At 46.3% G+C, this 25198-nt stretch overlaps 1 protein-coding gene across 2 annotated transcripts in view; it reads right to left on the bottom strand.

Moving 5' to 3' along the window:
- Positions 1 to 19267, bottom strand: part of KCNG3 (potassium voltage-gated channel modifier subfamily G member 3) — a 50393-nt gene extending 31126 nt beyond the window's left edge. Inside the window, exon 1 of one of the 2 annotated variants that reach the window (XM_058667421.1) lies at positions 17987 to 19267. In XM_058667421.1, coding sequence (XP_058523404.1) covers positions 17987 to 18657 — 671 coding nt within the window. In that variant the 5' untranslated portion in view covers positions 18658 to 19267. The remainder of the gene's footprint in view (positions 1 to 17986) is intronic. The other variant, XM_058667422.1, reaches the window with a different exon arrangement.
- Positions 19268 to 25198: the final 5931 nt, after the last annotated feature.

Raw genomic sequence — 25198 nt, 5'->3', positions numbered from 1 at the left:
CCATCCAGCTCTCTGCTTGTGGTCTGGGAAAGCAGTAGAGGATAGCTCAAAGCCTTGGGACCCTGCACCCACTTGGGAGACCTGGAAGAAGTTCCTGGCTCCAGGCTTTGCATCAGCTCAGCTCTGGCCATTGCAGTCACTTGGGGAGTGAATCATCGGATGGAAGATCTTCCTCTGTGTCTCTCCTCTTCTCTGTATATCTGACTTTCTAACAAAAATAAATAAATCTTTTAAAAATTTAAAGTTACATCACTCTTTATAAAAAGTATCAAATGGGCCTTCAGGTGGCATATCACACTAATCTTCTAGCCATCTGTGGCATCCCACAGGGCACTGGTTCCTGTCCCAACTACTCCACTGCTGACCTAGTTCCCTGAATATGGCCTGGTAAAGCACTCGAGGATGCCCCAACAGATCTAGCTTTCCCATTAGGGGAGTGAACCAGGAATGAAAGATCACGCTCTCTCTCTTTCTCTGATTCTGACATTCAAGGAAAGAAATCATTAAAAAAAAAAAAAAAACAAACACTCCAAATTCCAATGGGGCTTGGTGCAATGGCTCAATTGCCTGATCCTCCCCTTGCAAGCACCATGATCCCCTATGGGTACCAGTTCGTGTCCCAACTGCTCCACTTCCCATCCAGCTGCCTGTTAATGGATTGGGAAAGCAGTGGAGGAAGCGCATGTCTTTTGGACTCTGTATCCATATAAGAGACCTGGAGAAAGCTCCTGGCTCCTGGCTTCAGATCAGCTCAGCCACAGTGTTGTAGCCACTTGAGGAATAAACCAGCGATGGAAGCTCAATCTCTATTTTTCTCTGTCTGTAAATCTGCCTTTCAAATAAAGTAAATAAATAAATCTTTAAAAACTCCATATCAGGGACTAGCACAGTAGGCTAAAGTCCTCACTTTGCATGTGCCGGGATCCCATATAAATGCCGGTTCATGTCCCGGCTGGTCCACTTCCCTCCTAGCTCCCAACTTGTGGCCTGGGAAAGTAGTAGAGGATGTCCAAAGCCTTGGGACCTGCACCCATGTGGGAGACCCAGAGGAGGCTCCTGGCTCCAGCTGTTACGGCTACTTGGGGAGTGAAGCAGCAGATGGAACATCTTTTTCTCTGTCTCTTCTTCTCACTGTAATCTGACTTTCCAATAAAAGTAAGTACACCTTTAAAAGACATGTAAACATCATAAAATGAATATTTTTTAAATATCCATATTAAAATTTTTCTATCATAGCTTCCTTCACATCATTTTGCCCTAAGGTTAATTTATCCATTTGTCAAAATCTCTCAAATTTTGTGCTTAAAATTTATGTATTACATTATATTTTTCATGTATAAAAATAGAGGCCTGTGTTAATGCGTAGCATGTTAGGCTGCCTGCAAATGCATCCTATATTAGTGCTTGTTTGTGTCCTGGCTGCTCCACTTCCCAACCAGCTCATCTAGCCCCGGTTAATGCACCGAGAAAGCAGAAGCTGGCAAAAGTACTGGGACAGCGATGACGCACGTGTGAAACCCAGATGGAGCTTCAGGCTCATGGCTTCAGCCTGGTCAAGTCCTAATCATTCCAGCAATTCGGAAAAGAAGATGTGAATGGAAAGCTTGCTCTCTGTCTAAACCTGCCTGTCAGGTAAAATAAATCTTCTAAAATTAAAAAGAAAGAAAGAAACAACTTGGAAGACAAAGGAAAAGAACTAAGTATGGATGAATTAGGTAGGGAGGACTAGGAAACAGAACTTCTTCAGGGGCTTTGCGCAGTGGCCTAGTGGCTAAAGTCCTCGCCTTGCACATGATAGGACCGCATATGGGCACCAGTTCTAATCCCGGCAGTCCTGCTTCCCATCTAGCTCCCTGCTTGTGGCCTGGGAAAGCAGTCAAGGATGGCCCAAAACCTTGGGACCCTGCACCCGTGAGGAAGATCTGGAGGAGGCTCTAGTTCCGGACATTGCGGTTGCTTGGGGATTGAATCAACGTACGGAAAATCTTCCTGTCTCTCCTCTTCTCTGCATATCTGAATTTCAAATAAAAATAAAATAAATCTTAACAAAGAAAGAGAACTTCAGTCTGGTGCATGCTCTGTTAGACATGGTATGCAGTTTCTCCAAAGTGCCTCAGAATTGTGTGACACTACAAAAAGGCCAAGACAGGCCTGGTGGATAGCTCAGTGGCTAAATCCTCACATTGCACAGGCCAGGATCCCATATAGGTGCTGGTTAATGTCCCAGCTGCTTCATTTCCCATCCAGTTCTATAAAAGCTGGAGCTGATCTGATCCAAAGCCAGGAGCTTCTTTCAGTTCTCCCATACAGGTGCAGGGTTCCAAGGCATTGGCCAATCCTGGACTGTTTTCCCAGCCACCAGCAGGACCCTTGTAGGGAAATGGAGCAGCTGGGACACAAATCAGCACCCATATGGCATCCCAGCATGTTCAAGGTGAGGATTTAGCCACTGGGTCACCATGTCTAGCACTGAATAAACTTCTCTAACCAAGGATTCACAGGACCTACCTAACACAGTTTGATGCAATTTTATGTTTGAAATTTTGCAAATATCCCATGAGACTGTTCTGTTATAAAAACAGGCTTATGCCTTAACTACTTAAAGTTCTCTATATTGAAAACATGGATATTTAATATTGAGGGGGAAAAAAATCTCTTGTGATTATAGAGCGTTAAAATTTTCTTCACTGGGTCCTGGCATGGTAGCCTTAGCAGCAAAAGTCCTCACCTTGCATGCACCGGGATCCCTTATGGATGCCAGTTCTAATCCCGGTAGCCCCATTTCCCTCCCAGAAAAGGCGCCTAGCTCCTGGTTTTGGATCAGCCAACTGCAATTATGGTAGCCATTAGGGAGTGAGGGTACCAGCAGATGGAAGATCTCTCTCTCTCTCTCTCTCTCTCCTTCTCCTGTAAATTTGCTTTTCAAATAAAAATAACCAAATATTTTTTAAAAATTAAAATAATTATTTCAAGAGTGTATCCTACCATATGCTTTAAGTATATGCCCATCAAAAAGTAGGAACTGCGATTCTAGTTAATTCGGTTTATGGAAAAGGCTCACTGAATTTGCAAAGTCAACCCTTCATATCAAATCATTCATTCTAAACACAAGTATATTAAAAAATTTTTTTTTACTAAAAATACTATTTAAAAGGCAGACAGGGAAAGAGACATAGAGAAAGAGCTCCCAACCATGACTCCACCACCAAATGCAGCTAACACTGGGGAGCTAACACCAGGAGGCTGGAACTCAGTTCAGTCTCCATGTGAATGGCAGGAACACAATTGGTCAGGCTATCCACACTGCTGCTGCGGGGCTGCGTCAGCAGGAAGCAGGAGACAGAGACAGCGCAGGGACCAGCATCGTGGCACAGCAGCTAGCTGGCTGCCTGCCAGCACAGCATCCCAGATCGGAGCCCCAGTTCAAGTCCGGGTTGCTCTGCTTTTGATCCAACTCTCTGCTAACATGCCTGGGAAGACAGCAGCAGCAGAAAGCCCCCATGCTAGGAACCCTGCTCCCTACTGGAGAGGACAGGATTAAGTTCTCAGTTCCTGGCTTCAGCCCAGCTGGGTCCTGGCTGTTAGGGTAATCTAGGAAGTGAATCAGTGAATGCAAAATCTCTTTTCCTCTCCCTCCTTCTGTCTTTATGCCTTTCAAATAGTTGAATATTTAAGAAAAGAAAAAAAAAAGCAGCAATCAGGGGATGTGAACATCTTAAGCCATATCCTAAAAGCCCATTCACAGACATCTGCTTTAAGAACTAGACAGATGTATTTGATGTTGTACAAATGCACATAATTCTATGATTACCTTCTCATCTTTTTAATTCTGGAGGAGATAGGGAGAGAAGTGAGGAGGTAAGGAAGGACAGAGGCAAAGAGGAAGAGAAACAGAATGCAGAGAGAACTGGGGGAAAAAAAAACACAACACAAGGGACAGAGTGTAACCACAGGGTCTGCAGCCCAGACGCAATGAGGTATCTCTCGGCAGTTTCTCACTGGTCTGACTTATTGTCTCAGCATTTCCTACCAATTTCCTTTCTTTGCTGTCATGTGACTCTCCCTCAGGGAATGGCCAAGGCAAAATCATTATGAGAAAAATAATTTCGAGCCATCTCTTGCTCTGGCCTCTCGTGGGTCTTTACACAGTGAGATGCAGAGCAGGTGGAAATGGACGAGGGTGTGCTTGTCCATGCGTCAGCCAGGACAGAGCTGTGCAGAGAGCATGGAGCCTTCCACACCCAGTGCCATGGCTCACACCCAGGTGCCTCTAACACCAGACATTCTGATCTCAGGATCCCTGTACCCCCACGAGCCACTCAACTGACAACAATTAGTTGAATATTTCAAAGTAGTAGGGACAGAGGACTTTTTCACTTTTATATACTTAAAGAGGATAAGAGAGAAGAGAACTTCCCACCCACTGGTTCACTCGGCAAATGCAGTAAACAGTGGTCAGGGCACTTTAATATTCTCAACTCAGAAAAATGTGATGCGTCTGAGATAGGCCCAAGTACCCTGATGCAATTATTGCAAATTTTATCCACATCTTGAAACGCCACACTGAACCCCTAAATATAGTTACTATATGTCAAGTAAAAATACATATTAAAAATATGACTTACAGGGCCCAGCAGAGTAGCCTAGTGGCTAAAGGATCGACTTGGACATGCCAGGATCCCATTTGGCCACCAGTTCAGATCCCAGCTGCTCCACTTCCCATTCAGCTCCCGGTTTGTGGCCTGGGAAAGCAGCAGAGGATAACCCAAAGCCTTCGGACTCTGCACACACGGGAGACCCGCAAGAGGCTCCTGGCTTCTGATTGGCTCAGCTCTGGCCACTGTGGCCCACTGGGGGAGTGAACCAACAGATGGTAGATTTTCCTCTTTGTCTCTCCTTCTCTGTAAATCTGACTTTCCAAATGAAAAAAAAAAAAAAAAAAGACTTACAGAAAAATAAACAGCACTGTATTGAAAATAGTGAGCTTTTTATATAGATTACATTCATAACAGCTGCCATAATAGACATCAAAACTAGAAATTTTAAAGTATTATTAATTCATTGAGAATAGTAACCAACCTACTGAGAAACAGCATGCTCATGGTGACAAATGCTTGCCATGTGACTAAGACGCCACTAGGGCCCTCCACATCCTCCGTCAGATTGCCCGGCTCCACTTAAAATGCAGCCTCCTGATAATGTGGTGAGCAGGTGAGGGTTCCAGTACTCGGAGCCCTGCTACCCACATCAGAGACCTGCACTGTTCTCCAGGTAGCTGCCTTCAGCTTAACCCAGCTGAGGCAGGTAGCAAGGGAGGCACCAGCTTATGGGACGTGCCCGTCTCTCTGCTTCTCAAAGAAATTAAATACCCATGCTGGGCCTGGTGCAGTAGTCCAGCAGCTAAATTCCTTGCCTTCAACATGCCGGGATCCCATATGGCTATCGGTTCTAATCCTGGCAGCCCCGCTTCCCATTCAGCTCCCTGTTTGTGGCATGGGAAAGCAGTCAAGGATGACCCAAAGCCTTGGAACCCTGCACCCACATGGGAGACCTGGAAGAGGCTTATGGCTCCGGACTGGCTCAGCTCTGGCCACTGCAGCCACTTGGGGAGTGAATCATCGGACGGTACATCTTCCTCTTTGTCTCTCCTCTCTGTATATCTGACTTTCGAATGAAAATAAATAAATCTTTAAAAAAAGGAAATTATAGTAATTTAAGAAGAAAGCATATGTTCCCGAAACATACACTCTCTAGACCAGAGTGCGGGATGATAGTGCTTCCCCCTTCTGTAAATCCCATTATGGGACAAGTGAATTCTCCGGCCTGCTTCTGCATTCAGGATGATGTGCCGCATGGTTCTGAAGAATATGAAGAGCCTTCAGCTAAGTAGGTACTTAGGGGAAAAAAAAAAAGAAGAGAAAGAGAGAGAGAGAGAGAAGGGTATTTTAAACACCTTTCAGATGACTGTGGATAGTCACGGACACTAAACCCAAACTTGAAAATGGGGAGTTGGGGGAGGGAAGCAGCATTATGGCATGGCAGGTTAAACTGCTGCTTGAGACGAGAACATCACATTTCAGAGCACTGGCTGTACCACCCACTTTCTACGCAACTCCCTACAGCTAACCACTTCTCAGAAAACAGGAGTTAAGAAAGGAATCAGACACCAGAAACTACGTATGACTATCTGCACCTAGACTACTAGTTACCTAAGTGAACACCAATCATCAAATGGAGAAATAATGGTACTACTAATCCATAGGACTGCAGTGAGACTTGGATGACAGAAACGCGTCTAAAAGCAAGTCTTATGTGCTGACATGCTTTGACAGCAAGGCGCAGCCACCTTCCCCTCCTCCCCTGTGGACACAGGAGAAACAAAACCAAAGTAAGGAAAAGCTGAAACATCTGGGCTCCATGCGGTAGCCTAGTGGCTAAAGCCCTCACCTTACATGCACTAGGATCCCATATGGGTGTTCGTTCTAACCCCAGCAGTCCTGCTTCAAATCCAGCTCCCTGCTTGTAACCTGGAAAAGCAGTCGAGGATGGCCCGAAGCCTTGGGACCCTGCACCTGCATGGGAGACCCAGAGTTCGAAATCCAGGCTCTGGCTGCAATTAGATACATCTGGACTATTTGAAGAGCGAACCAGCACATAGAGCATCCTGGTTCATCTCCATCTTTCTGCCTTTCAAAAAAATCAGAAAACAATTTTTAGAGTGTTTTTTAAAAGGTCCAAAAGTGGGGCCTAGCGTAGTAGCCTAGCAGCCTCACCTTGTATACACCAGGATCCCTTATGGGTGCCGGTTCATATCCCAGCTGCTCCACTGCCTGCTTAGCCCCCTGCTTGTGGCCTGGAGAGCAGTAGAGGATGGGCCAAAGCCTTGGGTCTCTGCACCTGCATGGGAGACTCAGAAGAAACTCCTGCCTCTTGGCTTCAGATTGTCTCAGCTCTGACCACTGCAGCTACCTGAGGAGTGAATCAGCAGATGGAAGATCTTCATCTTCCTCTCTGTCTGTCCTTTTCTCTGTGAAATCTGACTTTCTAATAAAAAAATAAATAAGTCTTTTTAAAAAGGTACAAAAATAATAAAATTTCTTAGATTAATAAGTGATTAGCATATATGCAGTATTAAATATGGGCTGTTATAGCCTATACTATTCAGGACAGTCCTTATTAAATGAATTATGCCCCAGTCACACAATAAAATACATCAGTCATTACAAAAAATAATACTGGGGCCTGGGGCCTGTCTACTAGGTGGGTATCGGGTTCCTAAGCCCCAGGGATGGGGGATCTGGTGGGACTTGGGTCTCATGTCCTGAGTCCTGGGGCCTCCCTACTAGGTGGGAATGGGGATGGTGAGCCCCTGGGGTGAGGGATCTGGCAGCATTTGGGTTGCCTGGCCCAGGGCCCGGGGCCTGCCTACTAGGTGGGTGCTGGGTTCATGAGCCCAGGGGTGAGGGATCTGGAGGGGTTTGGGACACCTGGCCTAGGTCCTTGGACTCTCCTGCAAGAACATGTCCTACTTAATGAAAAAGGTGAAAGAGTGGTCACAGGCCCAGTTATAAAAGGAAAATATGGCAGCTCATTTGGTGCTGTAGTAGAAGAACAGAATTAACTGGACAACTACCCCAAACAGCGACGGCAAAACTATCTCAGTGAATGGAGCCAATGACATTGGGAGGGTGACATCATCCTCAGATCGGTGAAGTCGGCAGCATTTCAGAACTACCCAAACCACCTGGACAGAACCCTTGGAATGTGTTCACACTGACACTCTGGGTTGATATGAGGTGGCGGTTCCTCCTCTCTGGACACTGGGATGTGTGGAAACTAATGAGTGGTTCCCCCTTGGCCTCTCCCCTTCCCTCAGAAACAGCAAGCAGAAATAGCAAGTAGTTTGGAAGCAATGAGTACACCCAATTTTCTCTAAACCTCAATCCTTCCCACCCTCATCTACCATGTAATCATAATAAAAATTAAAATGTATAATTAAAAAAGTAATATTTATATGAATCAATATGGAAAGAGCTTCATATTATTAAGTAAGGAAAGTTGCTGGGTGGGTGTTGTGGCTCAGGTTACGCTACTGTCTGCAATGCTGGTTCCTATATGGATGTTGGCTTGAGTCCCAGCTAGCCCAATTCAGCCTCCTGCTAAAATGTGTAAGAAAACAGTGGAAGACTGCACAAGTACTTGGGCTTCTGCTCTCACATGGGAGACCAAAATGAAGCTCCTGGCTTGGACCTGGGCCAGGCTCAGCTGCTGCAGCCATTTGGAGACTGAACCAACAGAAGGAAGAACTCTGTATCTCCCTCGCTTTTTTGAATAAATGTTTTTTAAAAATGCAAATTGCTGGGCCCAGCACAGGAGCCTAGTAGCTGAAGTCCTCACCTGGCATGTGCCAGGATCCTATATGGGCGTTGCTTCGTGTCCCAACTGCTCCACTTCCTCTCCAGCTCCCTGCTTGCAGCCTAGGAAAGCAGTCAGACAGCCCAAAGCCTTGGAACCCTGTACCCATGTGGGAGACCCAGAAGTTCCTAGCTCCTAGCTCTTTGCTTTGGATTGGCTCAGCTCCGGCCACTGCCGGCACTTGGGGAATGAACCAGTGGACAGAAGAGAGATCTCTTTCCATCTTCTCTGTGTATCAGCCTTTCCAATAGAAAATAAACAAATCTTTAAAAGAAATACAAATTGCTAAGCAAGATGATAGAATGGTCCTAGGTCCTAGTTACATATTTAAAATATACATATGAGTGGGTGCTTGGTCAAGTGGTTTGGTTGCCACTTGAAATGCCCACGTCCCATAGCTGATCTGTGTCCTGGCTGTCTCCCTTCTGCCCCAGTTCCTGCTGGTACATACCCTGGGAGGCGGCAGGCTACGGTACAAGTAGCCACATCGCTGCCACCCACATATGAGAGACCAGGATGGAGATCCCGCTCTTGGCTTTGGCCTGGTCCAGTCCTGGCTATTATGGGGCTTTGGGGAAATGAACCAGCAGATGAAGATCCCTCTGCCTTTCAAATAAAATGAAAAATAAAATATATGTGTAAAAAGATTACATTTACACATATACATATATACACGAACATGTGTACATTTGTGTACTTGCACAGAAAAGTTCTGGAAAACAAAAACTGGGTAGTGAGACTGAGGAGAGAAATTTTAACTTTTGAAATTACAACACTTATTTTTTCTCCCCAATGAGCAAAGTTTTAATTTTAAAAAAAGAATTTGAAAATGATTTGCTTACCAAAAGGGAGAAAAAATTATTCTGGTTAGAGAAAAGACATTGACATAAGAAATTTCCACTCAATTCTAAAATTGGCAGCAGTTGAGAAAAAGTCTGTACACATATTAAAAGACACAGTCCACTGTGAAAGAACGGAATTTAACGGAGGTTCTGGGTTCTGTTCAATCCTATCACAGATCTATTAATTACCGACTTCTGAAAATAACCAGCTTATCAGCAGAGTAAAAGCACGGAGACTTTCATCTTCAGTTTCAAATACTGGGTTTTATTTTGAAAGTACTTAAAAACCCACTAGATTTTATATAATGTTGCACTAAAAGGCAATAGAAATAGTACAATACAATTGATTAAAAAATTTTCCATCACCCGGTGATTCATTACGTTTTTGAAACTTGGGCTTAAAGTGACAGTATAAGAAATTAAACATTTTTAAATCTCCTCAAATTCTCAACACCGCAAAAGCAATACAAATTAAAGGCCAAAATTCCAAAGTGCTTCACTTTCAAGGAAAGAATTTCTAGGGAGAATATCAAAATTGTCCCAAGACTGCCTGCTAAAGAGATCTCCAACTCAAAAGAGAATGGAAGTGAGTAGAACTGGAGGGACAGAGGCAAACAGGTCTAAGAAAAAAAATTTTAAAAAAGACAATCGTCTTGCATCTGACCTATGTCCAGAAGTCAAACTTCCCAAAGAGAATGAACAGACAGCAGCCTTTTATGAAAATGGGCAGCAATGCTTAGAATTAAAAGATGACTTGTTAGGCCTGGCACCATAACCTAGTGGCTAAATCCTCACCTTACATCTACTGGGATCCCATATGGACACCAGTTCAAGTCCCAACTGCTCCACTTCCCATCCAGCTCCCTGCTTGAAGCCTGGGAAACAAAGCCCAAAGCCTTGGAACCCTGCACTCGCGTAGGAGACCAGAAGAAGCTCCTGGCTTTCAGATTGGCTCAGCTCTGGCCACTGTGGCCACTTAGGCAGTGAACCAGCAGAAAAAAGACTTCTTTCTCCATCTCTCCTTCTCTACATATATCTACCTTTCGAATAAAATAATAATAATAATAAAATAAATCTGAAAAAAGGAGAATGCTTTGCCTACATGTTAAAAGTCCAAAGAACATTAATTAATCCCCTTGGCAATGTCAACATAATACTCAGATGCTACTGGCCTGGCTGACAAACTTATCCAAACATCACCGTTCTAAGACTAATTAGCTACGAGTGCTATTTATCTAGGGAGGCTGTACCCATGCTTACCACCCATCTCAGACACAGGACACGATCCTGATGTGGCTGCAGATGTACAGCAAGGACAATGGCCTTTAACCCCTTTCCTATCAACCTCCTGGAGACCCTGCTTCCAGAGCCTCCTCCTCACAATGCCCTAAAACAGGAAGCACAGCTGAGGAACCAGATTCACAGCTCATTCCACATGGGCAAAAGCGGGCAGGCCAGCAGGACCTGCTGCCGGGGCTCCTGAGCGGCTTCACTGCTGAGTAGGAGCTCACACCTTCCCAGTGCTGGGGGAGGCACGGCTATCAACATCTGACAAATCCACATCACGGACCTAAACCCAATCACATCTCACCATCTCCTCCATTATCCTCACCTGCCAGGTCTCCTTTCTTCTGCTACTGGTGCCTGCTTAAGTCTATTCTCTAAATAGCAGTCAGCGGTGCCTTTTTAAAGACCTATTTATCTATCTGCAAGACAGAGTAAGAGAGAGAAAGATTGATCTTCCATGTGCTGGTTCATTTCGCCAAATGGCCAGAACAGCAGTCAGATCTGGGGCAGGCCAAAGACGGGAAGCTGAGAGCTCCCTCCAGCTCTGCCAAGCGGGATGCAGGGAACCAAGTACTGGGGCCAGGATCTGCTGCCTTCCAGATGCTTTAATGGGAAGCTAGATCAGAAGCAGAGCAGCCAGAATTCCAGCCAGAGCCCTGGTAAAAAACATAAAGAACGCCAGCATCCCAGAAGGCGGCTTCACTTGCTGCACCACAACACAGGCCCCAAGCAGTGCCTGTTTTATTTAAATAAAAGCTTAAGGCGCTGCTTTCTTTCAATAATGAATCAATCTCCATAAAAAACAATTTTCACACTGGCAAACTACACTTTTAAATGTCTCCAAAAATGTGATGTCTCATCTCCCAAACAAGTCTATCCTTCCACTTAAAGGCAGGGAACATTAGCCTTATCTTACATTTCTTTCATTTTAAACACATCAGAACATATCTTTGCTCTGCTTAAAATATTCCAAAGGCTTCCCTGTCACACTTGAACAAATTCCAACTGCTTCCGTGGTTCCTAGTCCCTGAGCTTCCCCGTGCAGCCTCACCTACCACACTCCTGCTTCTGGACTAACTCACAGTCCATGAGGGCCTTCCTGCTGCCCTGCCGACCATCTCAGGGACCCAGCTCAGGAACTCAGCAGTTGATGAAAGGTTAGAATTCACAATTCTCTTTTCTATCATATGTGTTTTTTTTTTTAAATCTCAATAAACATATTAAAAGATTTACTGTGTGGTAGGCAATTGTGGTTTTCTTTTAATAGGGGCTAAGTTAGGGGAAAACATATTTGCAAGTCATAAACAAAGCGCTAATTTCTTAACACATTTTTTAAAATCTTCAATCTAAGACAGCCATTGACAAAATGAGGAAAAGATAAACAGCGCACAAGAGTAGAGTGAACGACTCGCCGTGGTACATGAAGAAGGACAATCTTACACAAAACAAAGAAAATTAAAACTCCCAGATACCATCTTTCACCTTTTAGCATGGCAACCTTAAACACCACCGAGTATGAAGGCATGCTTCCTCCCACATTGCTGGTGGCAGTAAAAATACCTGCTTTCTTTTTGTGACAGCAGTTCAGAATGATCTATGAAAATTATAAGTTCAGATGCTTTCTGACCCAAGGATTTCATTTTCAGGGACTTACTCTACGGATCTATGTGTAAAAGCCAAATAACACATCTGTACAAGGAGATCCCTGCAGCATTTCCTACCGACAAGAAACATGTCTGGCAACGATGGGGCATCCACAAAACAGGATAGCACACATCTATGTAAGACAATCAAGCATCTCAGACTCCTGTGGAGCAAGCTCCATGACAGGTGGATTAGCTCAAGAGCAACTGCAAGACAGTGAATGGCACAGTCTTGTGGCTTTTATAAAAACAAGCATGTGATAAACTAGCAAACACATCAATGCCTCTGAAAGGAAACACACAAAGACTACTAATGTTGGTTACATCTAGGATAAGGGCTAAAGGGTTGGAAGATAGAGAAAGTTTTACAGTTTGGGGGATTTTGAATCATTATTGATCTAAATGATTCACCTTGTGAAACAAACCAATTTAAAAGAATTTTCCTCAGAGCAGTGATGGCACAATCAGTGAAAAACTGGGCAAACGGAGACTCTTGGGTGGACTATGTCAATCAGTGGATTCTGCAGCGACTTCATCATGCTTGGAATGGCGAGACTGGCAGCAATTCATAACTGCTGAACTATTAAAACCACTTGAGCAATACCCCTGGAGCATGCCCCACATCAGGGACCTGGGATGGGTGGGAGGCTGGGTGGGGCTTCTCCCCTTATCTCCCCATTTACCCCAGATACAGAAAAAGAAGAGAATGTGGAAATAATAATCTTACCCACTTTCCTGTAGCCCTTGAACCTTTGTGTCCTAATTAACCATGTAAAGATTGTCAAAAATAGAGAAAAAAAATAAAATAAAAGAATTTTCCTCATACACAAAATGTTCTTTAGAAAAAAAGTTCTAAAATCATTGCTTTGGAAGACCTCTCAGAATTTCCAACTTTAGGTTGTATGCTATTCCAAAACTTCTAAGGTTATTAAAAAGAACAATATTGTCTATTCCCTTTGCACAGTAAGAACCTAATGAATTACTGTTTCTTGATTTAATAACCTTTATTTCACTCTAGCATAGGATTTCTTTAGCTTCTCCTAAAAATACTGGTACCTGACAGCCCCCTGCCTCAATTTAAGCAGCTCTTGAAACTATGCAAATGAAGACATATTTCTGGAAGATATATTTTGAAATATGATGTAAACCACTGATACCTACTATGCCTGAATAATTCTCATCCTAAAACATGCTGGAGGTATAAATAGTATTAGAATTTACCTGTCTTCCAGGGCTTTTTATCTAACCTAACTTAGGAGTCTGGACATGTTTATATGAATAAAAAACTAGCAGGCTTGGAAGGATATTATAGATGCCAAATAAATAATACAAACTGGTAATCCTCAAGAAGTTTAGCTACAGCCACATCAACAAGGGTCATCGGTAACCGCATGCAAAGAGAAACAGAACTGGGAGTTGGGCTTGATGAATGGTCCAATTTCAGCAGGCCAAAGACTGTATAGCAAGGGACAATTGAATGGTTCAAGAACAAGAGAACAGGGCCCAGTGGCGTGGCCTAGTGGCTAAAGTCCTCATCTTGAACCCACCGAGATCCCTTATGGGTGCTGGTTCTAATCCCAGCAGCTCCACTTCCCTTCCAGCTCCTTGCTTGTGGCCTGGGAAAGCAGTCGAGGACAGCCCAATGCTTTGGGACTCTGCACCTGTGTGGGAGACCTGGAGGAAGTTCCTGGCCCCTTGTTCCGGATCAGCACGGCACTGGCCATTGCACTCACTTGGGGAGTGAATCATCGGATGGAAGATCTTCCTCTCTATTTCTCCTCCTCTCTGTATATCTGACTTTGTAATAAAAATAAATAAATCTTAAAAAAAAGAAAAAAGAAAAAGAACAAGGGAACAGGCCTACCAATAGAACCTGCAGTTGCCAAGGAATACTGCTAGCTCCTGGAAGCCCACTCAATCAGTCCTGAGGCCTGGGTTCCCCAGTACTTTCCAGAGCTGTCGTTTCTTCTCCATTCTCACCACCACATGGTGATCCAAGCTATAATCCCCAAGGATCTTCAACCTCCCCTCTGATTCATGGTACACACCACATCATTATTCTGCACTTAACCCACTCACCCCAAAGCCTACAAACTGGCCAGTGGCTAGCCACTGCCTGCAAAATAAAATTACTCTCCTCCACCTTGTTGAATCGCAGGGCCTATAAAACCATGTCACATACTGTAATAAAAAAAAAAAAAAAAAACAGAAAAATGTAATACAGCAACAAGGTGGAGGAATCCACCATGGGGGGAGGGTACGGGGAGGGGTTGGGGCATCCCAGAGCCTATGAAACTGTGTCACATAATGTAATGTAATTAATAAAATATATATATTAATTTTAAAAAATAAAATAAAAATAAAATTACTCTCCCTCAAGCAGAAGGCCTTCTAGAGTCATCAACTCTACATACTTTTTACTATCACTAAAGTTACTCCCTAAACATAACATACAAGTTTCATGCCTATGCCCAAGCTGCTGCTTTTAATTAAAAGTCTCCCTACTTTTGTTCTTAAGTGAGACACAAACGCACATGTTGGCTGCATAATCTACAGTTTACATAAATGACATCTCCTACCAGTACTAGGCAGTGCACAACCTCCTGGTCTTCTCCTACCTTGGGGTTCCTGTTAAAACAGCTCAACTCTCAGAATGATGGTGACTTGGATTCCCACATTAACCATAGTAGACCCCAACTTTCCTCTGCAGGATACTTACAATATCTGTAACATCAACAGTGCCTTCAACAGATAACTCAAAAGATGCTTGCCAAGCCCAGTAGCTATGTTACTGCTAGAGATGCTTGCATCCTATACTGGAGTTCTTGGGTTGATTCCAGTTCCTGCCATTGCACATCCTGGGAGGCAGCAGGTGATGGTTCAGGTGGCGGGGTGACCTGGGTTGAGTTTCTGGTTCCTAGCTTCATTGTGATGCAGCTTTGGCTACTGTGAGCACTTAAAGAGTGAACTAGCAGGTTAGAGATCTCTGTGTGTCTCTCTGTCCCTGTATTTCTGCACTTCAAACAATTTCTAAAAGACGCTTGCAACCTATGATATAATAAGAATGACAGGTTATGGTTACATCATAAAGATCCTTGAAGGCCAAGAAAGAAGTCTTGGCTGTATTTGACATATTATATCAAATGTGGTTAAATGACCAAAATGAGGCTTTAGAAAGACTAATTTTAGCAACCACAAGCAGGCAGGCATTGAAGACCAGAGGACTTCAAAAAGTTCATGGAAAATAGAACTAAAAGTTTAAGGGTCAACATTTTACCTAAGAATTAAGATTCCGGTTAAAACAGCTATATCCCATATTGGAGTCCCCAGATCCCACACCTGGCTCCAGCTTCCTGCTAATGCAGACCCAAAGAAGCAACAGTAAATGACTGGGTTCCCACAAGCCTCACTGGAGACCCGGGTCGTGGGCCAGGCTTGCTGGGGGCTTTTGGGGGTTGAACTAATGGAAGAGAGCTCTAGCTCCTTTTTTTTTTTTTTTTTTTTTTTAAGTTTACTCTGGTGCAAATGTTTAAATCCATGCAGTATTTTCACAAAACCTTTTCCATGAACTTTTTGAAGACCCCTCACATACTTAAGAGTGCCAGCTTCGGAGCCCTCGCTGTTAAAGGAGGCCAGGGAAGGTGTTCCTTTGTGATGTGCAGCATCCTCAGTCCTTCCACCATCCTTCCGCAGGTTAAGCTGCCGCCTGCAATGCAGACATCGCATGTGAACGGCAATTCAATCCCCGCTGCTCCACTTCCAATCCAGCTCCCTCCTCTTATGTCTGGGAAAGCAGTGAGGGAGACCTGGATGGAGTTCCAGGCTCCTGGCCAACCCTGGCCACGAGGGACTAGCCAGCTGATGGGTACTCTGTCTCCTTCATTCTGTAACTTTCTGCCTTTCAAATACATAAATCATTTTTCAAAACGAAATCCTAAAAACTGGGCCATTAAGCCAGGAAAAACATGCATTTGCCTGAAATATCTAAGTATCTAGGAAACAGTTCTGACTTGAATAATTTCATATATATACATATACACATACACACTTACGATACAAACACACAAAGGAAACATTCTTCTTTATTCATTTATTTCATAGCTTCCTTTTATGTCTCTGCCTCTTCCTTTTCTGATTTCTCATATTTTATTCTTTCCCCCAAATCACTATTCATCTCATTTCTTTTTTATTTTATTCATCTCATTTTTTCAAACGCTTTGCATTATTGATCTTCAGGCTATACTCCCCTTCTCCCAAACCTCTCTCCTTCCCTTTGCAAAAAATTATTACTCAAGCGTTTCACTGTTTCTGTTTATGCATTGGTTTGGCCAACTCACTCAATATCTGTACAAATAACCCAATTCTCCTGTGTCTCTGGTAAATGCAGCTCAAATCTCCACTAACCTTAGATGTCTACAGTTACTAGTAAACCCTGTCAAGGCTCATATTTACAGCTTTTTTTTTTTCCGACCCTTAAGAAAAAAAAAGTCAAGCACTCTTATGCATTGAGACATGTAAAGTAATTCCACTGCACTGTTGGAATATCAAATAAACAGTTCTTATCTAGAAATGGAAAACAGAACCTAATATACTGAACAAAATGAATTTCCTTTCAAAGCACCTGTCTCGGATTTTATACGAGATGGTACATCAGTAACGGACTCTAGACAATTTTATTTATGTCTATGGTAGAAAAGTCTCTCCTCCCCACAAGAAGAGTATTATGTTGGACTAATTCACTGCAACATCGAGGCACACAGCACCACTGGTAACACACACACACACACACACACACACACACACACACACACACTTTATCAGGAAAAGATTAGAAGGCACAACTTGAATTTAAAGAGCAGGAAAAACAACGGAAAGTGAACAGAGGGAGAGTCTCAAAACAGTACGGAACAAATGTAAAAACACAACACAAAATTTGGTTTCTGAGCCCAAAATGGCTTCTCCTTTGGAAGTCCAACTTTCCTCTGCTTATTCCTCCCACCAAATATGCAAAATAAACTCCCTTCTCCTAAAATTAAAGAAAAAAAAGGTATTGTCTTCACAGAAAGATAGCCATGATCTTAGAAAAGATTTTAAAAATCTTCCTCTCATTTTACAAGAAAAAAAGAAAACACAAAGCAGCCCAACACTGTCTGTGGATTTGGGGCAGTTGTAGATTTTCTCCTCTCCCAAGAAATCGTTCTCCCCCTGCCCATACGTAAGACCCCCCTGTAAGTCACAGTGTGAATATGCTGTGGCATCACCCTCCGCAGGAACAGGAAACAAGGGCCAAGAGAGGCCTTGTTCAGGATCTCCTGTTCAGGATAAAGTGATTCCATCACAGCACAGCCCGGGCGGGACGCGCGGGGCGGTGGGCTGTGTGCTGACGGCCACTTTTCTCCCTAACAATCCTCCATTCGCCTTTTCCACCACCGCCCAGAACTGGCAAATCACTCCAACCGCTCTTAGCTCCAGTTAAACTGTCGAAAACTTGGCAACCAAAAGTTGAGCGAAAGCTAATCAGCAGGTTGCTCCGTGACCGCAAAGAAACCACCAAGACCGAAGGTTTCTCCTGCCCTCTTCCCCGGGGGCATCTGGCTCGCAGTGTGCGGAGCTCTAACAGCCAGCCCCGCCTGGTTGGGCTGGGGAAGCGGGGATGGACTGTAGGGGAACCAGCCGACCCCTCGTCGGCCACCCGGGGGGGTAGACGGGATGGAGACGGGACGCAACGCACGCACGGATGGACGGAACCCACAGACGCCACAGGACGGACTGGACGGGCAGAGAAGCAGTGCGTCCTACCCGGAGGGCTCCCTCCCAGGGCCGGCGGAGTACCTGCTCCGGTCATCCAGGCTGCGGTTCTGGGCGACAGCGTGGCGCCAGTCGGGCAGCGTGCTGGCGCACAGCACCACCATGGACACGATGACGAACACCACCGACACGCTGGCCAGGATCTGCGCGGCCAGCGACGACGTGGGCTCCTCGAAGGTGCGCCTCATGCGCTCCAGCCAGCGCCGCGAGGGGGTCGCGTCGGCCGCCGTGCCGGGTCGCCCCTCGTCGCGGCCCAGGACGCCGCCGGGCTCGTCGGCCGAGTAGAAGGTGTAGGTGTCGGACATGCGGTCGTCCAGACGGCGCTGGCAGCAGTACTCGAGGTGCGTGCCCTCTAGGCCCCAATAGATCATCTCGTTGTAGAAGGAGAGCTCGCACATCCGCGGCGCGAAGCGCAGCTTGCCGTGGCCGCGCACGTAGAGCAGGATGAAGCCGAAGGCCTCCGAGTGCCGGTCGAAGAAGTACTCGTTGCGCTCGCGGTCGTAGTCGTCGCACACCTCGAGCACGTCGCGCTCCGAGCGGCAGCCGTGCAGCCGGCTCACGCGGCGTAGCGGGAAGTCCTTCAGCAGCTCCCGGGACAGCGAGTACCGGGCGCCGCCCACGTTCAGCACCACCGAGGCCGCCCCGCTGCGCCCGAAGGTCATGGCTAGGAGCCGGGGCGCCGGCCCGAGGGCTCCCCCGGCCGTAGCCGCCGCCGCTCCCTCCTGGGACCCCGCCTGGCCTTGACAGTCAGGCGGGAGCGCGCCGTCGGGGCCCGCTCGCGCTGTCTCTTTCGGGGCTCCGCTCCTGCCCTTCGCTGGCCGCGGGGTGCCGGCCTCAGTTCTAGGCTCCTCGGCAACCCGGTGTCGCGGCTTGGCGACGCGCCCTCCGCGCGGCTGGACCCGCGGGTAGCCGCACGAGTCCCCCTCTGCGGAGCCAGCGTCTGCGCCCCGACCCTCCGCGAGCGAGGCTGTGTCAGCGCCGCCGCCCCTCGCGCCCAGGGTAGGGGTGGAGGGGAGAGGAGGGAGACCCTCTCCCAGGCGGCGGCGCCGACCTCCCTGAGGGGCGAACCGAGGCGCCCGTGCCTGGTGACTGCCGCTCCCTCCCTCAGGCCCGCGGCTCCGGCAGCCGCCCCGCCGCCGTCCAGAGGCGAGAGGCAAAGTGAGCGGGGTTCGGAGGAGGCGGCGAGGAGCCGGCGAGGAGAGGCGGGGGCGGGGCCTCCGTCGCCGGCCTCCTCCTCCCTGCCGGCTCGGTTCGGCTCACCTCCCTCCGCGCGCCGCCCTCCTCTTCCCGCCCGCGCCGGCACCCGCACCTCCTGGGCTCGCTCGGGCTGGGATTCCCCGGCGCTCCGCCCTGGACCAGCTCGGCCTCCCCGCCTCGCCACGCCCGTCCTCCACATTCCGCTGCGGCCCGCAGTGACCTGGGCCGGGGGGTGTCCGCGGGGCGGGGGGTGCGAGGGGAGCCCCGCGGCCCCGGGCGCCTGGTGCCACGTCCCGCCCTACGGTCAGCCAACGGGAAGACCCGGGAGGGAGGGGGGCGCTGACCCAGAGGGAAGGAAAGACAGAAGGAGGGGCTGCAGAGAGCACCGGGGTGCCGGCTTTGGGGGCGTCTGTAGAGCTTTCTGTTTTTCCAGAAACTGTCCGCAGCCTCGCTCGGTGTCCGAGACCGCCCAAAGCGTTTCCTCGAGAGAAGGCTCAAGCCACTGCCTTCCCTTGCCCACTTGGCTCTGGGGGGCACCCCACGTACCGCGTGTTCCGAAGGCTGCCACACTCCCCAGCTCCTGGCCTCGAGGTCGGACGCCCCGGCCCCGGCTCCCTCGGGCGTCAGTCCTGAGAAAGCGCCCACGAGTAACGCGCCTGGACCCTCCTATGACGCTTCCCGTAGAGTGGGCTGAAAGTCTGGGGAGCACCGCCTTTTCACAAGCAAAATCAACATTTGTGATTGCCTTGGTCTGCGTGCTGTTTCCCATCATGGCTTGATTGCCCCCTCCCCGTGCAGACCCCACGCGGCTGCGGCACGAGCTTTCGGGGCACGGAGAGCTTAGAGCGAGCCGCACCGCGCCCGCGTCTACGTCCAGAGTGGGTTCCCCTGGGCAGGGACTAAAATCTCGCCAGCAAGTAACACGACATCCCCCAGAGGCTAAAACAGGTGAGTTCTAGAGCAAAGGATGTTAGGTGCAAAACAAACACTGGAAGAAAAAATTAAGGAGTGGGTCGGGATGAGATGGGTGGCATGGGATGCTCTGACCCGCCAGGAAGCCTGGCTTTTAGTTTGCCCTCCGCGCCTCATGAATGTTGTAGGATCGCCCCGTGCCCGCTAGAGGTCACCATAAAGAGAGATTTTGCTGCGGTTCTGGCTTGGAGAGAAAAAGCAGGCACCTAAAAATTGCAAGTGCCTTCGCTGACAGAGTGGAATCGCCCTGGGTAGTTTCTAGAGAATAAAAATTTCTGTGCGTTGTTTATTCCTAGACTTGGACAGTTTATCTGAAAAGCACTTAAAGCGATTAAGAGCTCAAAAAAAAAAAAGTTGTTTATTTGCTAGGTCGCTCCTGAACAAGGAAAAACATCCTAAAGGAAGTGAGTGAAAGAAGGCAAAGGGCCCCGAGTTGGCAGAGAAAGAGCAAAGCATTCCAAGATTCAGAATCTCAGCTGTGCAGGATTGAAGTCGGCCTTGGCCCAGCTGAAACAGTGGCAGTCTCAGCTGCAAGCCGTGGGATCCCTGAGGGCTCTGATAACAGAAATAGCAAGATGAAAACTCCGTTCCAGCAAGATGGGGGATGGCCACTTTAGCAACCCTGGAGTCTAGTAAGAGGAGAAAGGGGCTCTTTTGAAAAATGCTGGGGCCATGCATTGAGCAGACCTTGAAGACAGACCTGTACTAAGGCGAGAGGGTAGAGAGAAGTTTGCAGGTGTGACCTGCGCTTGCTTCACACCCGCAGAAATGGATTCATGCCCAAGTTGTTAAAAACAAAAAAAAAAAAAATTTTTTTGAGAAGCATCCTGGGCATCAGAAGACAGAATCACTATTGTGTTGGTTTTTTGAGCATTGCAATATTTCCTGTATTCTCTATCCAAAATCTCTTTACAATCTGTTGATTGAACCGGTTGGAGAAATGTCTCATTTTAATTAAATTTGAGCTTAGAAGACAAATTAATGACAGTGCAAGTTCTGCCTTCCTCAAATTTCTTAGAAAGATAAGTTTAAGTTGTTTTATCTGTTTCAAGAGTCACATCCATATTTGACTTTAATGTAGTTGTGTATTCCTAAATTAGGGAAACAGAAAAATGCAGAAATGATCGGCTTGTCTCGATATCATCTGGCCTAAAAAGCCTTCTTAGAGCAAGCCTGTTCCTTTGTACTTTGCAGATTATGCTGAGAATCATTATAACATATTGCTTACCGGGTTCCTGATGGTGTTCAGGGTCTTCATATGTAAATCTTTAGAATGCATTGAAATGTATAGGCCTCGCGCAGACTTTCAGAGTTTCTGTTATCAGTTTGTTAACAACTTAGGGAGGGGTAAGAAGGGTCCCAGAAACAATGGTCACTTGTGCAGGGTTACCCATTGGTAGCAGCGGCATCACAGGGACAAGACTAGAGCAAGGTTGTATGGGATTGGAGTTTTGGGTTTGTTCTTTGGTTTTGTTTTATTTATTATTATTTTTATTTCTTTCTTTTTTAAAAAAGATTTGTTTATTTTTATTACAAAGTCAGATATACAGAGAGGAGGAGAGACAGGAAGATCTTCCGTCCAATGATCCACTCCCCAAGTGACCGCAATGGCCGGTGCTGCGCCGATCCGAAGCTGGGAACCAGGAACCTCTTCCGGGTCTCCCACACGGGTGCAGGGCCCCAAAGCCCTGGGCCATCCTCAGCTGCTTTCTCAGGCCACAAGCAGGGAGCTGGGTGGGAAGTGGAGCTGCCGGGATTAGAACCGGCGCCCATATGAGATCTTGGCGCGTTCAAGATGAGGACTTTAGCCACTAGGTCATGCCGCTGGGCCCTATTATTTTTATTTCTTTGAGAAGGAGAGAGACAGATTAACAGAGCATGCTCCTATCTACTAATTCAATTCCCTAAATGCCAGTGATGACCAGCGATGACCCAGGAACCCCACTCAGGTGTTCCCTGTGGGTAGCAGGAACTTAACTACTTGAGCCATGAGACAGCTCTGAGGATACACAGTAGCAGGAAGCTAGATTCTGAAGCTTGGCCTGGATTTGAACCCAGGCATTCCACTGTGGAAATATAGGCAGGCCCATCCAGTGTGTTGACCACTAGGTCTGCCCTGGAGCAAGGCTTGCTAATTGCAAGCTCTGTTTGCTCTCTCTCCATTGTCTAGATTGCTGGCACAACCTTCTAAACCATTTTTCTATGCTCCAGTCTCTTTCTAGCTCTGTAAACCCTGGATAAATGCTACCAGAAGTCCAAATTGGCTACTTTTATTCTGTAAATGAGCTAAGTGAGTTAGAGCGAATTCCTTAACCTCTTTGATCCTCAGTTTTCTGAGTCCCAGAGCAAGATAAAAATGCCCACTTGCAGGGAGTGATGTGAGGATTCAGTGAGGTGATGAGTGGAGGGTGAGGAATGCAGCACAGGGGGCCCTGGAGTCTCTCACCTCACCCATGCTTCTAGTAGTCTGCCCAGGCTGTGCTCAATCCTCGCTAGGGATCCAGACAAATACAAACAGGAATTATTCATCCGAAAGTGAGACTAGCTACAAATAAGTCATCTGAAACATCAAAAATCCAGTGCAGGATTATAACCTTCATAGTGCTACTTTTTTTTTCTTTTTTTCGAGATTTGTTTGAAAACAGAGTTGCGGAGAGACAGGGAGAAACTCATCTTCCATCTGCTGGTTCACACCCCAAATGGCTGCAACAGCTGGAGCCGAGCTACTCCAAAGCAAGGAGCTTCATCTGGGTCTCCCATGTGCATACAGGGGCCCAATGACTTGGAAAATACTCTGCCACTTTCCAAGGCATATTAGCAGGGAGCTGGATCAGAAGTGGAGTAGCCAGGACATGAATTGCTGCCCGTATCCGATGCCATTGATACAGGTGGCAGCTTTACTGGATATGCCACAGCACCAACCCCATACTGCTATTTCTGGTTGAATTCTAATTCTTCTATCACTTTGTACTGTGTGCTGTATGATTGGGGACTGTCCCCCAAAGCATTTGAGATTGAATACCTGCCCTGTACTGTTCCAGGAAACTTACTAATCAGCTCCCTTTGCTGTGAAAAGTCCTATCTACACTGTTAATAAAAACTAGTGTCTGAGTTTCTATCACTTTTTTTTCCCCTTGACCTCTGTAAAATCAGCAGATGCTTTAAAATTTCAACTTTTGGAGCCAGTGTTGAGGCTGATTGGGTTAAGCTGTGGCCTGCAATGCCAGCACCCAATATAAACACTGTTTCAATTGCTTGCTGCTTTGCTTCCAGTCTGGCTTTCTGCTAATGTGCCTAGGAAAACAACAGAAGATGTCTAAAATTCTTAGGCTCCTGCACCTGTGTGAGACCTGGAAGAAGCTCCTGGCTGCATCCCAGCTCAGCCCTAGCAGGTGTAGCCATTTAGAGAGTAACCCTTTGATTTAATCTTTGATTTTCTCTCTGCTTCTCTCTCTGCAGTTCTGCTTTTCAATTAATGAATGAATGAATAAGTGAATGTTCACTTTTGGGAACAGGTATTTAGCTTCGCAGTTACTATGCCTGTGTCCCTTATCCAGTACCTCTATGGGGTGCCAGCTGCACTAGTTCAAGTACTTGAGGTCCCCGCCACCCACATGGGAGACCCTGAATTCTGGGCTCCTGTTTTCAGCCTGGCCAACATTCAGTTGTTGTAGCCACTTGGGGAATGAAACGACAGATGGAAGATCTCTCCCTCTGTCTTGTTGCCTTTCAAATAAAAATTTAAAAAGTAAAACAATTCTGATATGGGGAAGTATTAGTGAAAGTAGTAAAAGCCTCAGTTATGCAAAATGAGTAAGCCCTAGACATCTATAGTTCAACACAGTGCCTTTCATTCATAATCATATACTGTATACTTAAAATTCTAAGAATACAGAGCTTTTTTTCCTTTTTTTTTAAACGTCTTAATGTTATCTGTTGTTGAAGGAAGGGAGGCTAAGAGGGTAACAGTGTGGTATAGCAAGTGAAGCCACGCCATGTTGGAGTGCGGTGTGAGTCCTAGCTTCTCCACTTCTGATCAAGTTGCTTCCTTACTCATGTGCCTTGGGAGCAGTGATTGATGGCTCAAGTATTCGAATTCCTTCCACCTAAATGGGAGTCCCAGATGGAATTCTGACTCCTGGCTTGTGCCTGGCCTGGTCCTGGCTATTGTGGCCATTTAGGGAGTGAATCAGCAAGTAAAATATCTCCATCGTTCTTTCAATTTTTTTTTTTAAAAAGAAACTTTCAAAGCTAATGGATATATTTATGGCATATGGGTGTAGTTTAATGGGTATACACTTCTTTCAAAATGCATAAAATTATACATTAAATATGAATAGCTTCATAAATCAGCTGTACTTCAGCAAAATCATACTTTAAAAAAAAAAAGAAGCAGACATTTGGTGCTGCAGGCAAGTTGTGCTTGGAACAGCGCATCCTACAATGGAGTCCCTGGGTTCTAGTCTCCAGGCTCCACTCCATCCCAGGCTCCTGCATTCAGACGAAAGATGGATTCCCAATAAAACTATTCGACATGTGTAGACAATGGGATGCTGGACTGTCTGACATTGTACCAACAATGTCAGGGTACACTTAAATAAGAGACTGATAGAATTATGGTTCATTATGAAGGACTACACTATTGTAACAAAATGGGAAAAATCTGACGGGGGTGGGAGTTTGGGGGGGAATCCCAGCATATACAAAATTGTACCACATAATTCAAAAATCAAAATTTATTTAAAAGAAATCTTTTAGGGTTTTCTTGTCACTGCTTTGAAAGGCAGACAGAGAGCAAGCTGGCTAACTCTCCAAATGCCCCTAACAGCCGTTACTGGGCCCAACCAAAGATCAGAACTCTTTCCAGGTCTCCTATGTGTGGGGAGGACTCTATGTTCTTGAGCCATCACATGCTGCCTCCCAAACTGTGCATTAGCAGGAAACTGGAACCAGAAGTTGGGACATTCTGATGTGAGATGCCAGCATCCCAAACAGCATCTTAACTATTCTAGCAAATGCTTTTCCCAGACCTAG

Source organism: Ochotona princeps, chromosome 8 (assembly GCF_030435755.1).
Source record: "Ochotona princeps isolate mOchPri1 chromosome 8, mOchPri1.hap1, whole genome shotgun sequence".
NCBI classification, from domain to species: domain Eukaryota; kingdom Metazoa; phylum Chordata; class Mammalia; order Lagomorpha; family Ochotonidae; genus Ochotona; species Ochotona princeps.
The sequence above is the reverse complement of the archived record's forward strand: the minus strand, read 5'-3'. Positions and strand labels throughout refer to the sequence as shown.